The sequence below is a fragment of the Phycodurus eques genome, chromosome 23 (genome assembly GCF_024500275.1).
Source record: "Phycodurus eques isolate BA_2022a chromosome 23, UOR_Pequ_1.1, whole genome shotgun sequence".
Lineage (NCBI taxonomy): Eukaryota > Metazoa > Chordata > Actinopteri > Syngnathiformes > Syngnathidae > Phycodurus > Phycodurus eques.
In genome coordinates, this window is record NC_084547.1 from 6580878 (window position 1) to 6595612 (window position 14735).

A 14735-nucleotide genomic window follows, 5' to 3' on the forward strand; every position below is an offset into this window, starting at 1 on the left:
ATTAGGACCACAATGCGCACACGCACCAAGCACAAGAAATAAGATGCAAATCCCTTTAATAAAACTCAATGAAACGAAGAATCCAACAAAGCAAGTAAATAACATTTACAACCACAAAAGAAACCTGTACAACTCTAAATACCTGGAGTCACTTCTATTTTCTCAAACATGTTTTCTTTAGATATTTGGTGATAACTGGTGGTGGGTGGGGGGTTACCACGAACTGTACTTTAACTTTTTGTTCATGACGAATGAATGCCAAGCGACATTCTGCTTCATCCGCGTGCGTGGCTGAACGCTACGGGGAGGAGGTTGCCGCCCTATTTGTACAGGATGTCATAATGGCCGGGTCTGTAGAGGAGGAAGATGCGTGGGTCGCCGCCTTCAGGGAAGACGTGATGATTGACCGTTCCGCCCTCTCCTCTATCCATGTACTCCACGAGGATGGATAAGTTCAGGGCCTGGGCTAAGGCGATGATGTGAATGTGGTCACTTTCTTTCGACATGGGCTCCACCTCCTTGGAATAGAGAGCGGAAGAAGCACAACAATGAGGCACTATTTTTCAAAAACATTCATTGAGGTGAAAGTAAAACGTACCTGCTGACAAAACTCCTTGACGGAGCGTCCTCCCTCGATGAAGTGCTGAAAGAAACCGTGCTCCCGCTGCAGGTAGCCCGAGGTGAGCAGCCGCAAATATACGACCACGTAGTCCGACACGTTCTGGTCATTAAAGGATCTCAGCAGCTCCTTCAAGCTCGGCTGCTTTTCGCACAGTTCGATCAGGTCCATGAACTGGCGAGACAGTCGACAGTCGTGACTGACACATTCAGCGATGGCAGTTTTACCAAGTTTTCCTCCCGGGCAAACTCACAGTGTGATGGAAGTCCTCGATGGTGAACTCGGTGAATCCTTGATGAACCAGGTCCAGTTTGCTTTTCGCCGCCACCTCTTTGAACCTGAGCAGAAAGTCGACAATTCGCACGCGCGTGGGGCCGCTGAAGCTTCAGTTTGCAGGAAAGTAACAACAAGCACTCACCTCTGCAGCTCTTTGCTGTCATCGAGTAGAGACTCGAGATGGGCAAAGCCAAAGGCTCTGTAGAAACAATTGCCGTCCGGTCTTGTCTTGCGGATGCGGGAATATTTTTTGTACAAGTCCTGTGATCAAGCAGCAACAAAAACGACAACATTGGTACGGAGCTGAGGCAGAACACGGCGACGAGGTTTCACTGACCTTGATCTTGAGCTGATAAACTACGTCCTCCTCGGAGTACTCACTCTGCAGAACGGACAGTTCCTTTCTTTCCGACACTAACGGGTTACTGTTGGCTATCTACAAAGAAGCGAAAGAAAGGACACTTCATTAAAAACCTCCATTCAAAATGAGGACAGGTCCTTGCAGTGAAAGCAAGTCTCACCTCCTGTTGAATTCTGTCCTGCTGTGCAATTATGGCCTCATCATACGCTAGGCAGTTCACGCCTATTAAAGAGGGCAGAATTGTCTGGATTCAGACATGATGTGACAGCGTAACAAATTCGATCGGAGGTCTCAAGAGCGAGCGACACATACTCATGACGTGACAGTGTATTGACACAAAACACATCGCTGGGCGGTTTGGTTTAAAGTTTAGCATACCGCACGAACATTTATTAACATCAAAATCCCTGCCACTTTACGCACGTTTTCTCTTTGTGCCGCTTGTTAGCTTTAGCCAACAAGCTATGGCCTCTTTCTCTAGTTAGACGCTTTGGGCTCACGTCAGACAACAAAGCCCGTGCAAACCACTCGGGTTTGATGTGACTTTAAGCGAAATTAATGAGTGGCCTCGCTGCGTGTTGCTGTGTTATGTTTCCACTTGTTTTTCTCACCCTCCATCTCCCCCTGTGATGATTCCTGCTGCTCCTCCGCCATCTTAGATGTCCACAACCGTTTCCGTGGTTTTTTTCCCATAACTTTATTGCTCATATACACACGTACAAAAAAACAGTGACGTACGTCGACAGCGTGCTACGACCAAAAGTCCTATACAAAAAATACAACGTATTGTGCACAATTTTGAAGAGGATGACGTCACATTCACCACAATCACACGAGTGTAAGGTAACTGGTTTAAAAAAAAACAAAAAAACAGTAAGCCCTTTCTCTTCTCTATACGCTGTAACCCAAACGTGTTAAATGTCATTATTCAACAATTATCAGCACGTTGCATCATTTTCAGCATTGGTACTTCATACTGGCATACTGTTTATGCAAATTTCGTACTCAAACTTTGACGGAAAAAATATATATTTTCAGAGGTGGCTCGTAACGGGCTACATTTACTCCGTTACGTTTACTCAAGTAACATTTTCCATAAACTGTGCTTGTCAGAGTACTTTAAATGCATTGTACCTTTTACTTTTACTTGAGTATTTATGTGAAGAAGGAGCGACACTTTTACTCCGTTACAATGATCGACATGCCGTTCGCTACTTTTATTTATCCATTCATGCGTGCGCGCGTCTATTTTTAGACTCCATCTTCGACTTCCGCATAGGGCAGCAGTTGCGCCAATCACACGAGGCAGTCACATGACCGGTCACGTGAGCCTTCGCGAGCCAATCAAAAGGACTCATTTTGGGGCACTAAAACAGCCGCGCGAGTGTGTTTCCAGAGCAAAACACAACAGCGGCAGCAGCAGCAGCAGCAGCAGCAGCTTTGTCGTGCAGCTCTTCAATTGTGACTGGCCAAACTTGGATGTTTCAGCCACCTTGTAACTCGACAAAACACTTTGCGGTGAGTCGCAGATGTTTCTGTTGTCGTTTTGGCAGTGGATGTGGCAAAATTCGCGCCATCCGTCTGGCGTCGCACACGCAATCACTCATAAGTGTGTTCAGCGCACAGCTTCTCGGTGAAGTCGTTGACGTGAATGAAGCAAATCCTGTTTCTGTCGGGCCCAATGCAGTGTTGTTGCTTTTTGGCCACTCAGACATTGAAATGGTGGCAGGTGCGCGTCGCCTCCCATATATTATTTTTTAATTTGATTTGATGTTCATGCCCTGATTAAAAACAAAATCAGAAGTCACTCACAAATTACTCTTTACAGGAGTAGTTTTTCATTGAGTACTTTCTTACACAAGTAAATATTTGGCTGACTACTTTTTACTTGAGTCATATTATTCCAAAGTAATTTGGCTCCTCTACACACTTCTGCATATTTTGGATACAGGGTATATGAAAACAAGTATAATTTGAAGCTGTACATGAAATATAGACATTTGTTGTGTCACACTTTCTGCACTTTGTAACATCGAATCTGCAGAGAATTCTTTTGATGTGGGGATGCACAAAATAAACACTTCTAAGTCAAAATGTATTAAAATATTATTCTTAAAGGTGGAAAAAAAACGATACGGTTGTTGAAAGTAAAGTACAGGTGTGAGACAAAATAATACTTCATATTTGCCATACTTGGAGTTCTTGCTATGGCATATATTTGTAAGAGAAGGCGCACACCCACAAATCTGCATTTCCTTCGGTCCAGTACAAGTGTGCTGTACACGTTTCTTTGAAATACATCACTGCAGTTTTGAAGATCAACTGCTTGTTTGTGTGTTGTGAGCATATTCCTGCTAGACAATCTGGGCCTTGTGCACCAGGGAGGCATGAGGGCTAACCGCGGTGGGGTTTGTCCCTGCTTTGAACCTCACGGTGCCATTTGTGACTCGGTAGCCCGCACTGTGCGCCTCGGACACCTGGGAGCGGCTACTGTGGCTCTCCCGGTCATCCGGATGCTCCCGGCTGGCGCGACCCCCGAGGCCTTCGTCGACCTCGTCGTCGTCCTCCTCGTCCTCGTCGTCGTCGTGAGTCCCGGGCGGATAGCTGCGGCTCAAGGAGTGGCGCAGAGACACGGTGGCGCTCGCTGACCTCGAGCCTCCCTCGTCTGTCTGCCCGAGCAGCTCGGCGCACTGGAGGATAGGCGACGGCGTCGGGACGTGGGGAGGAAGGCAAGTTCCCTGCTTCAGAAGTACACGACACACAAACACACCGTTATAGTTAATTCAATTCGAGACCAGTGGTTATCAAACTGCAGTATATTCGGCAAGTACGTGTTTCAACAGCTTAAAAAGTACGACCGAGCTTAAAAAATTCAGGTTCGTGAAGCACTTTAATGACAAACAGATGCCTGTAGATGGCGGCGTTGCATCACTTTGGAGTTGAGATTAGCACAGTTTTTGGGCGGAGGATAAAGATGAGGCGGTGAATCTCGGCTTGTCACGTCCATGAACAGGGAGAGAAATGCCGACAAAGTTTAGGTGTGTGCGTATATGTGTAGGTATAGATATAGATATGGATGGATGGATGGTAAGTATAAACCGAGTGTGTGTGTGTCGATCAGGAGAAACGATGACGCGGTCCATGGAGTGACTGAGGAACGCCATGTAAAAAAGCCACTGACGTTCATCTTGAGCCATGCGGTGAGACAACGTCACTTGTGGCCCGTTTATTAGATCTATAGCTGTCAATTTATTATTAGAAAGCCCTTTCTCACTCTTGTTTTTGTAGTTTTATTGTTTGAGGTGTTAGACAAAAGCAAAAAATTTTGCGTCAAAGACCATTCTCCTTTTTGGCCAGGAACTCGTACTAACTAACCCTCATGTTCCACTGCTGATTACTAAAGAACGGAAAAAGCTAGAAACAAAGTGGTTTTTTTGTTGTTGTTTTTTTTTTCCTTTTTTTCTCCTGGTGAAAGAAAAGTGTGTATTCTTTCTTTTGGTAGGTTCGGTGATTGAACACTCAAAATGCTCTGAAACGGCGGGCAACACGGGGAATTCTGGCAGTGAATGAGTTAAAGATGAAATGGAAATAAATGTCATTAACTTCAAAGTTAAAAACAACGGAACTTTACTGAACCAGTGAGTCTTTTGTGTACCACACTTTGAGAATAAGGCTCCTTTTTGATTTAGTGTAAGAGTTGGAATTTTCAGTTTAGATTTGGTGCACTGTAGGTGCCCGCTACTACATCCCGTTTTGCAGTGTTTTGACAGAAAGAACCTACCAGTGATACGCTGTTGTTTCTCACGTATGTCTCCACCCTGAGTCGGCTCTCCTCGTCGCGTTCCGAGAGCCCCGCTCTGCCCTTGCGCGAGTTGAGTAGGACCGGCCGACCCAGGTAGTCGTACGCTCCTTCCCCTCCTGCCCACCTCCCACCTGAGAGAGTCGAGTGGCTCTCCCGGCTGTGAGCCAGCTCCTGTCGGCACAGCGAACACACACAGATCACAAGTTGACGATCCGCTCGAACTTGGTGTCCTGTCCGAGGGCGCCGTGGGAAGGGAATTGAACTCGGGGACACCCAAATTGTAGATGGGGCGGGCCCTTGAAATCACTTGGCGTGCAATTTTTGACAATTTGGAATGCTTTGCTTCTATTATTCTCAGACTACTTGATGATTGCAGCGAGCAGACTGACCCCCAGGGAGGACAAGGTTCCATCCGCCCTCAGCGGGATGCTCTCCTCCGTCTGCAATGACACCAAGGAGAGAGAGAGAGAGAGACTTTTACACTTGGATGAAACTCCTCGTGGCAAACATTCCCGTTTCCTTCTCGAGAGACACGGGAATGGCTCCTTCCCGTCTCTTCCCAAGCGCTACGTTATCGCTTCATTTCATGTCTGACAAAGAATCACTGACTAAGTATACGTTTGTAATGAAACGTTGATCTGAGCACTGAGCGCATGGGAAACCTGCCGGTTTTGTCTCCCAGGCGGAACTGGGTCGTGCGCCACGGATGAGCAAAGCGGGATCATGCGTTTGTTCTGTGTTGGGGAGAAAAAGAAGAATTCAGTACCGCTCCTCTTGCATCTGTGCTGACCGAATTCATCCTCCTGAAAGAAGCTTGCCGGGACAGAGTGCTTATTTCCTCCCTGTGCAAAATAAAAGAGGGTAATATGAGATGTACAGTTCGATACAATCGTCGGACAGTGTGTTCATCCCATTATCTTGCGTGTATTATTGTGCAATAGGTTTTCCACACTTCTTCTCGGTCAGTTCCCTCGTCAGCATCTTGTTCTTCTTCTTCTGGTGGCAGGTGACGGTGATGATGATGATGAGCATCAAGATGAGCAGCCCCCCAGCTACGACCCCCACGACGACCATCAGTGTCTTTTCCGTCGTCGTCTGCCTCCCGGGAAACTCTGCAGCAGGGGAAGGAAAGCGGGAAGCGCTCGCGACTCCGCGGGGAGAAGAAGTGTGGAAGGCTCGACGGCCGACGTCTACCTGTCACGGAAATCTGCAACTCGGCTGCGCCCACGCCGACCTCGTTCTTTGCCACGCACCGGTAGGTGCCGCCGTCCGACAGGCTGAGGGGACGCCCGAACTCCAGGGTTCCGTTGGGGTGAGGGATCGCACCTTCGGGCAAGGCCTCACCGAGTCTGCGAACGCAACACGACGCACGGTAAGAAGCTATAAAAACAAGCCATCAACTGCTACAAAATTCGATTCTTTCCATTTCTCTGATTCTTCAAAACGTTTTCAACCTTTAATGTGACCTAGAACCTGTACAACTCAATTTATTAAAAAATACATTTGAATCTTTTTAAGAGGGGAAATAAAATTAAACCTCTGAAATAATGTGGTTGACCAAGTGCGCACACCCGCTGATAACCAATCAAATTCAACCGCATACCATAACAAAATCTCTAGTTTTAAAACAAAACCTTCTGCTAGAAAGCAGAAAAATGTCAGAAGTTAAATGAAGCAAAATTGCATTCAAATTAAGATCACTGAATGGCATAAAAGAAAACGGTCGGGAAAAAAATGAGTGTGAGTCAAAGAGCGAGAGTATTTTAATTTTTTTATTTTGAAGTTTTCAAGGGAATATTTTTGTCATTTTGAGGCAGTGAAACGTTCAATGACTTCATCGTAAACTAAGGAAACATTTTGCTTTCCTCTTCCTCCTCGCTCCCACTCTTTCAGTCCCCCCCTACAATTGAGGCTACCTTTCCCTTTTCCTCCGCCTTCCATCTGCACAAGCACAAACACGACGGCGTGAACCCGGCGATGCCTGTTATTGACAAAACCAACGGGTTTGGCGCGCCACGAGTGTGTTTGTGAGTGTGCGTGCGTGCCGAGGTTGACGGTCTTGTTTGTGAGCTCTTACGCAAGGCGTGTTGGCGTTTCAAACAACAAAAGTCTTACTGGAGTTGGACTGCAAGTGGGAGCCATTTCGCCCCCATAGAGTAGGTGTGAAATTTGAGGCAACGTGCCATCATCTTTCCTTAACTTAAATCGAGCAATCGATCACGAAAATGAAAATGTAATACAAAGGGGCAATTATTTGAGTTCCCACACAGAACATATTCAATCGCAGAAAGGAAGTACAACTGCTTAACTGGAAACAAATGCAGTGCAGTTCAGCCTCTGGCTAGTGGATGTCATGGCTAGCAGTGGGTCAAATCTTATTTTCTTTAGAGCATAATCATTCAGTCTGCTCAAAATGTTACGACGGGGGGTTAACATGGTGCCTTCTATTCCCATTAGAACGGGTTTAGAAGCCCGAACCAAATGGAAATGCGCCATACGAACGCCTCGGTGTGCGCATGTCACACGGCCGTTCCGATTCAATGCAGTGCACGTGCATTCGCCCGATCGGAATGGATCGCGTCACATGTAAACAGTTGACTGGAGATCTTCAATCAGAATGGGGGGGGGGGGGAAAAAAAGTCTGCATGTAAACCCACTGTTGCGTTTGTCTGCATCGTTCATTTCCGAAAAATGGAAGCTGTCAATGTTTCAATTGAAATGCCTTCTGTGTTTCTGTTTCCAAAAAGAGAGAAGCAAGTTTTTTTTTTTTTTTTTTTTTTTTTGGCATTTGGTTCATTACATAACCTTAAAACCAAAGTATGTAGCAAACCTTGAGAATTCCCCGAACAATGAATGATTTTCGAGGGTTTCGCTGTTGTAAGCGGCCCCCCGAGGACAACCATAACTACGATCTGACTCAAAGTGACGCGTTATTTTTCTCTTCAACCAAACACCATTGACCGCGCCCTGATGACTGATTTTTAATCTCCAAAATTAAGCAAGCGCACGATGACTCGAGCACGTCTGGCTGCTGATGTCAACGTATAATCGCGCCAGGGGCTTACTGGAAAAGGAACAGTGACCAGACGCTTAGTCACCAGACAGCCATTATTGGGAGGCAGTTCCAACCGTACCTGGCCCAGGTGAAAAGCTGCGGTTTGGGGTTTCCTCCACTCACACACCTCAGGGCTGCATGCTCCAGACCCACATACCAGTCCCCGCCGTAGCCCGACACCTCGGAATCGGGAGGAACTAGGAGGGATACATACAAGCCGGTTGAGCGTGTACGCAATGTTTGGAAGCTGATTTGGTCATCCAGTTTTCATTCCACTCACAGTGTACGACCAGCTTGTTTTGGTGCCTACGTGGGCCTGTGAGAGTCGGATGCCACACCAGACAATCCAGCTTCTTCCCGTTCATGCTCCTCAAAGGGTGCAAAGAGTAGTGGGCGGTGACGGCCCCGTTTTCCCACGAACGGTTGACGGACTGACCGCTCAGCTCGGTGTCCCACGACAGCAGCGGCGGCGGGCGGGCCAAAGAGCGGCACGATGCCGCCTGCCGATATGATTGACCCTCAACCAGAGTCACGGCGTCCAGGGAGGAGATCGGGATGGCTGAAGGAGAGAAATATCTTTCAAATTGTGCAGAAGCTATAGTTAGAATCATGTGTAAATGTATTTGTTTGTCTTTGACTACTTGGTCGTGTACATCTGAAGCTCTCAGCAAAACAACTACAGTAGTGCCAATCTTTAAAAAAAATAATAATAATAATAATAAATAAATAGAAAAACAGTGCTCAAAATTGATTCATTGAAAATTAAGCTTTTTATCAATTTCCAAAACTTTGACCATCATTCAACTTCTTGTGAATTATTATTATTGTTTTTCAATCTTAATTTGAGCTCGGCGAGACCTTAGCAGTCTTACATCTGGATTTTGGCCTGTTTTACTGCCGCTTCTGTTTCCAAACTCATCACAGTACAGAATCAGCTCTTCTAAGTGCTAAATGATGTAAGGCTGAACACTGACTCGGGAAAGGTGTCGGTTCTTGTCTTGTTGGATCTCAGTGCGACCTTTGATACAGTAGATCTTAACCTACTGTAGAACAAGTTGGAAACGTGGGTAAGACTCAACGGAACAGTCCTTAAATGGTGAGGAGTTATTTCGTATCTACTGGAAGTTTTTTTAAATCTGATCGAATGGCAATGACATATGGGGTCCCTCAAGGGTCAGTTCTTGGACCCCTTTTGTTCAGCCTGTATATGGTAGCCCTGGGTCAAATTCTTCAGAACTTTAATGTTGACGATCATAGCTATGCAGATGACACACGGTTACGGATATCTAGCAGTGTTTTCAGATGACCACGCTTCAATTGAGGTGATGTGTCATTGTCGAAAACAAATAAATAACTGGATGAACAAAAATGTCCTTCAATTATGCTTGAACAAATTGAATTTAATTGTTTTGGGCAGGAAAGAAAAGGGGTAGGATTAGGCATCAGGGATCGTTGTTAGTGAATATCTGGAGTCACTCTCTTTAAAAACCAAAACCAAGTCCAAAACGTTGGTGTACTGATGGATTCCGATCTGACTTTCAGCAGTGATCTCAAATCAATCACTAAAACGCCATCTGAGTCTGCAGCTCTTGGAGTCCTACTGGGTTTATAGTCCACGAGCAATTGTTTCTTATATTCAGGACCTAAACCATATAATGATATATAGACCAGTAGTAGAACTTTAAAATCGATTCTAAAGCTGATGGGAGCCAGTGTAGAGACTTGAGAACTGGAGCAATATGTTCTGACCTCTTTGTTCTGGTCAGAACCCAGCTGCAGTGTTCTGAATGAGTAGGAGCTGTTTAATGCTCTATTGGGGGAGTCTAGTCATAAGACAATTACATGAGTCAAGCCTACTTGAGATAAAAGCATGCATGAGCTTCTCCTGGTCTGTTTGGCACATGCAAGCCTTCATTCTGGTTATGTTATGTGATTGGTTTGATGTGACTATTGAAAGTCAAGTTAGAATCTATCAGCACACCAAGGTTTTGGACTTGGTATTTGGCTTTTAGAGAGAGTGACTCGTGGTATTTACTAACAGAAAACCTCTTTCCTTTACTGCCAAAAACAATTACCCTGGTTTTGTTGTGGTTTAGTTGGAGGAAGTGTTGGTTCATCCCGTTATTTCTTTGTTTTAGAAAGTGACGCAAAACCTCAACGGAACTGTGGTCATTTGGAGAGACTGTTAGATATAACCGTGTGTCATCTGCATAGTTATGATAGTCAACATTAAGGTTCTGAACAATTTGACTCAAGGGTAGCATATACAGGCTGAACAGGAGGGGTCCAACAACTGACCCCTTTTGGACCCCATATGTCATTGTCATTTGATGAGATTGAAAAGTTCCAATAGTTGTGAAACAACTCCTTTCCTCGCCTTTTAAGGAGTGTTCCATTGAGTCCTACCTACGTTTCAACCTGTTCAGCAGTATGTTATGATCTACTGTATCAAACGCTGCACAGAGATCCAACAAGACAAGAATTGACACCTTTCCAGAGTCAGCGTTCAACCTTATATCATTTAGCACTTTGATAAGAGCAGATTCTGTACTGTGATGTGTTCGGAAACCTGATTGAATTCTTTTTGGGGGGGTTGTGAGCTTGTCAATCACAGCAAACAGTATTGTTCAGGTTCTTGCTAATGATTTCAGAGAAATGTTGTTGTCTGGCCCTGACTAACTTGGTTCAAATTACAAAGACTTTAAGTGGTCATCAAACAAACTAAGCGATTAAAGTTTGAACATAAAATGCTCATTATGCATGCCGATATTAAAGTAAGATATCTAAAAAAAAAAACATGGAATATTGAAGAGTAGCGTGGAATTCCTTGATGAAATATATTTTTGTTGATTTATGAGTGAATTGATGTTAAGAATCCTGTGCTTTTTTTTCTTTTTTTGTTGTCTACCCGCTGACCAGCGTCTCGTTAGCTGCACCCTCTCAGCCTATTGAGGCCTCCTCAATAACATCTGTGTGATTACACTGAGAACTTGCTGTGTTATGCGCTTTTCATTTGATGTTATGTTGCTTACTTGATTAGATTTTGTATTTGCAAAATATGATAAACTCACTCCAGACCGTGAGAGTCACTTCTTGGTCAAAGGTTCCGAAAGGGTAGGAGTTGACGTGACATTTGTAGCGCCCCTCGTCTGAGACTTCTGTGCTCAAGACCACCAAAGATGAGTCCAAAGTCGGGTTGCTGCTTTTGAATCGTACACGGCCGGACCATGTTCCAAAAGCTGCAAACAAGGAGAAACAGACTAATTGTGACCTTAAAATACATTTAAAAAAATATATATATATATATAGTTTGTGTGTGTGTGTGTGTGTGTGTGTGTGTGTGTATATATATATATATATATATATATATATATATATATATATATATATATATTATATCTGGTTGGTCAGGCAACGTGTGTGCCGTATGTCACCATAAAATAACTATTATACCTTAAATTTTACACCATATTCTTTTTCAAATAGTGGGCTGACTACTGGTGTGTTGCCTGAAGGCAAATGTGTCAAACTCAAGATCCCCCCCCACCACCCAGGTCATTTTTGTTGCTGTTGACCCCAACCAAAACATCTCCTCTATTTGGTTCAAAAAAAAGCTATCCATCATAAAAATGAAAATAATTACGTAATTCAGTGGGGCGATTGTTGGGGTTCCCACACAGAACATAATGTATTAGGTAAGCGACAGGAAATGTACGTAACTGCCTCAAGCTCGAGCCACACACCTACTCCGTATAAACAAATGCAGTGACAAAGACAGGCTAACGAACAGCGTCTTTTTTTTGCGGTACTATAACCCTTTTAGCAAAAGATACATAACACAAAACTGCAGCAACACGTAGACAAACCAAAACTGCATATTTTCTTTATCCTCTGCGAAGATCAACTAATATTACTGCCAGCTGAGACTGTCTCTATGTACAGAATATCTGTATGTCTGCCTTATACTGCCCCCAGGTGGCCAAGGAGCATACAACAGAATGAGCATTACAATGTGCATTGAATTGAAACATGACAAATCTCTTTAATTGTCATTACTGTATGTTTTTACAAATGATAATATTATGAAGTGATACTTTTTAATTTTTAATTTTATTTTTGTTTTGTTTTGGGAGGCAGGAACAGATTAATTGGCATTTCCATTCATTTCAACGGAGAGCGGTGTTTTGGTTGGTCATGAAACTTGTACCTCAAGGCACCACTGTAATATGTTCGCTCAATGGTCGCAGCTTACATCCTGTTTTGAAACAACAACTTAACTACCGGTCTGGCCGTCAATACGGTGAGCCGTGATGATCTGCTCCCAGCCCTCCGAGGTCTCCTTGTACCATGTGACCTGCACCACGACACTATCCGTAGGCTGGAAGCGGCAGGGCAGGACCGTCTCCTCTTCAGCCACGGAGCGGAGGGAGTCGTCTCGGGGCTGCTCGACAAATTCTCCTCGAGTCACTGCAACGAGCAACGGTGGCCGTTAGCCTGCAGGCCCGACTTCTGAGAGTAACGTCACCAAATGAAGAGAATAGACAGTCGGGAATACATTGAGACAATTTCAAGGAGCGAATATGAGAATTTAGCTTGGAAATGTAGGTCAGTGCTTCTGATGGCGTTTTGGCCAAGACAAGAGGAGCTGCGTTCAGTGAGCGCTGACCGACAGGAAGCGGAGAGCAGCGCAAGCTTTGCCTTATCGGCACACGTGAAGTTATGTGGCTTGACTCGTTACGCCGGACGACCTGCCGTAGCGCATCGTGTCTGGACACGGCACGTTCACGCCTGCAGGCATTAACGACAGACGTGCAGTCTATGACGGCCACGGTGTGTGTGTGTTGGCTCCTGTTTACAAATGTACAGATAAGCTGTCACGTGACCCTCAAAATGTAAACGTGCACTGCACGCATTCTACTTTTACTATTGGTGTGAGAATTTTGTTCATTTCAGAAAAAAAAAAAATGACTCCACCTTAATTCCTCAAAAGTACAAACGTTTTGATGACCTTGGATTAACTTTGTATCAGATTGGTATCCTACTTTTCCATGACCTCGTTGGTCAGGATTCACAACGCTGCGTGTGTCATGCGAGCGGCCGTGATTCGTGCAATTTCCCGCCGACACCTGTCGGGTGCACCGTGACTCTCGGGCTTGTGTGGAATCCAGCGGTGCATTACTCAAATAGCCGTCTACTGTGTCGCAGTACGAGACACGAAATATGAAAAATTCTCTACATTTTTAACCACACGGCGATTAAAATAAAGTAATTTCAAGGTCATTCTGCAGCTGGAACGGATTCGTTGCATTTCCATTCATTTCAATGGGAAACATGACTTCGATTTGCGAACGTTTCAAACGGGGTCACGGGACAAATTCAATTTGGAACCCGGGGTTCCACTGTAGTGAGACGAGCATAAATTCGTACCTTTTCACCACGGATAGTTTGGGATTTTGGTGTCGGCACTGGATTTCTCAAAACCTGTGATCATTTCCTTGATTATTAACACTTATGTCGAACGCTATCGTCACAACATTTTACAAATTCAAATGTGATCTGATTGACCCTCAAAAAAGAGGCCGTAAGACGATATCGATGGCTGTTTTCGGTGTTTAGAATTTTTGTGACACTCGAAGATAGCTGGGATAGGCTGCGGCAGCCCGCGACCCTCGTGAGGCTAGGCGGTAAAGAAAATGCTTGGATGCATGGATCGTGTTTGGCCACTTTTGTAGGCCTGAATTTGAACGTGTTAGCCTCCAAGAAAGGAAGTAAAAATGCACAAGTGTTGATTTCATATGAATGATGAGTGCGCTCTTACTTCTTGAGTTGTTTGTACACCTTAAAACAAGTGAACAGCAGCAACCTGTTTTTCCTGCTACGTCAGCCAGCAGCGTGCCACAGTTGCTTTTTCTTGGCCTATTTTGAAAGGCCGCCCCACGCGAGTGTGTTTTCGTCCGTTTGCCTTTCACAACGGCCTCGAGGAGGAGGACACGTTCATCCCACAACAAAGCATAAAAATACTTCTTACCAGACATCCACGAGACCAGGAGACGGAGCGAGAGCGTGAGCCAGGATGTCATCCTTGCTGGTACCTCTGCACCACTCGGGCCTACAAATCATCAGCCTAAGCTGTTTGACACAGTCATGCTGCTTGCTTGTAGCTAGAGTCCTAAATACTGCACAGAGGAAAAGTCCTAAGATTCAATCCGTTTTCTGCGGTGGTTGGTCGCACACATGGTGAGAGCAGAAGGGCTCGATCACCTGTCAGGTATACACCTGTTTGCTTTACCTGTACACCTTTTATGCTTGCCCTCCCTGTCCACAAGCCAACTTTCCGGTTTGGCAGGGACTGTGTGACAGTTTTTGGCTCTTCTCGCCTTTACTTGCTCACGCCTGAGGCCGCAGACAAGACAAATCAATCTCTGCCAGTTAGCATAGAACCCACCAAAGCTGCCACCTATTGGTGGATTTTAGCTACTACTTTGCTGAGCTGTAACGCATGTTGTACTTTATAGACAGTACAGCAACAGAGCGACGTCTTGGGTAGACAACGGATCGATGCGAACGGCTACCGGTTTAATACACACTTCTGAAACAACGCGTGATCAAATGACCTTTATAT

General features: G+C 45.0%; 2 protein-coding genes across 3 annotated transcripts; both read right to left on the reverse strand.

Moving 5' to 3' along the window:
• Window positions 1–39: 39 nt before the first annotated feature.
• Window positions 40–1953, reverse strand: otub1b (OTU deubiquitinase, ubiquitin aldehyde binding 1b). The gene is made up of 7 exons (XM_061669259.1): window positions 1868–1953; window positions 1417–1478; window positions 1233–1331; window positions 1038–1156; window positions 873–957; window positions 599–793; window positions 40–518 (listed from the first exon to the last, which is right to left on the reverse strand). Exons 1-7 carry the CDS (start codon window positions 1947–1949, stop codon window positions 321–323), a joined length of 840 nt encoding a protein of 279 aa, XP_061525243.1. The 5' UTR covers window positions 1950–1953; the 3' UTR covers window positions 40–320.
• A 1391-nt stretch (window positions 1954–3344) lies between these two features.
• Window positions 3345–14528, reverse strand: nectin4a (nectin cell adhesion molecule 4a). 2 transcript variants are annotated; one of them, XM_061668956.1, is made up of 11 exons: window positions 14142–14528; window positions 12395–12580; window positions 11185–11352; window positions 8394–8672; window positions 8193–8310; window positions 6253–6407; window positions 6011–6170; window positions 5825–5900; window positions 5448–5498; window positions 5038–5229; window positions 3345–3994 (listed from the first exon to the last, which is right to left on the reverse strand). In XM_061668956.1, exons 1-11 carry the CDS (start codon window positions 14191–14193, stop codon window positions 3611–3613), a joined length of 1821 nt encoding a protein of 606 aa, XP_061524940.1. In that variant the 5' UTR covers window positions 14194–14528; the 3' UTR covers window positions 3345–3610. The 2 variants fall into 2 exon arrangements, with proteins under 2 accessions (XP_061524940.1, XP_061524939.1); XM_061668955.1 differs by having other exon boundaries at window positions 3345–3997; window positions 14142–14526.
• Between the last annotated feature and the right edge of the window lie 207 nt (window positions 14529–14735).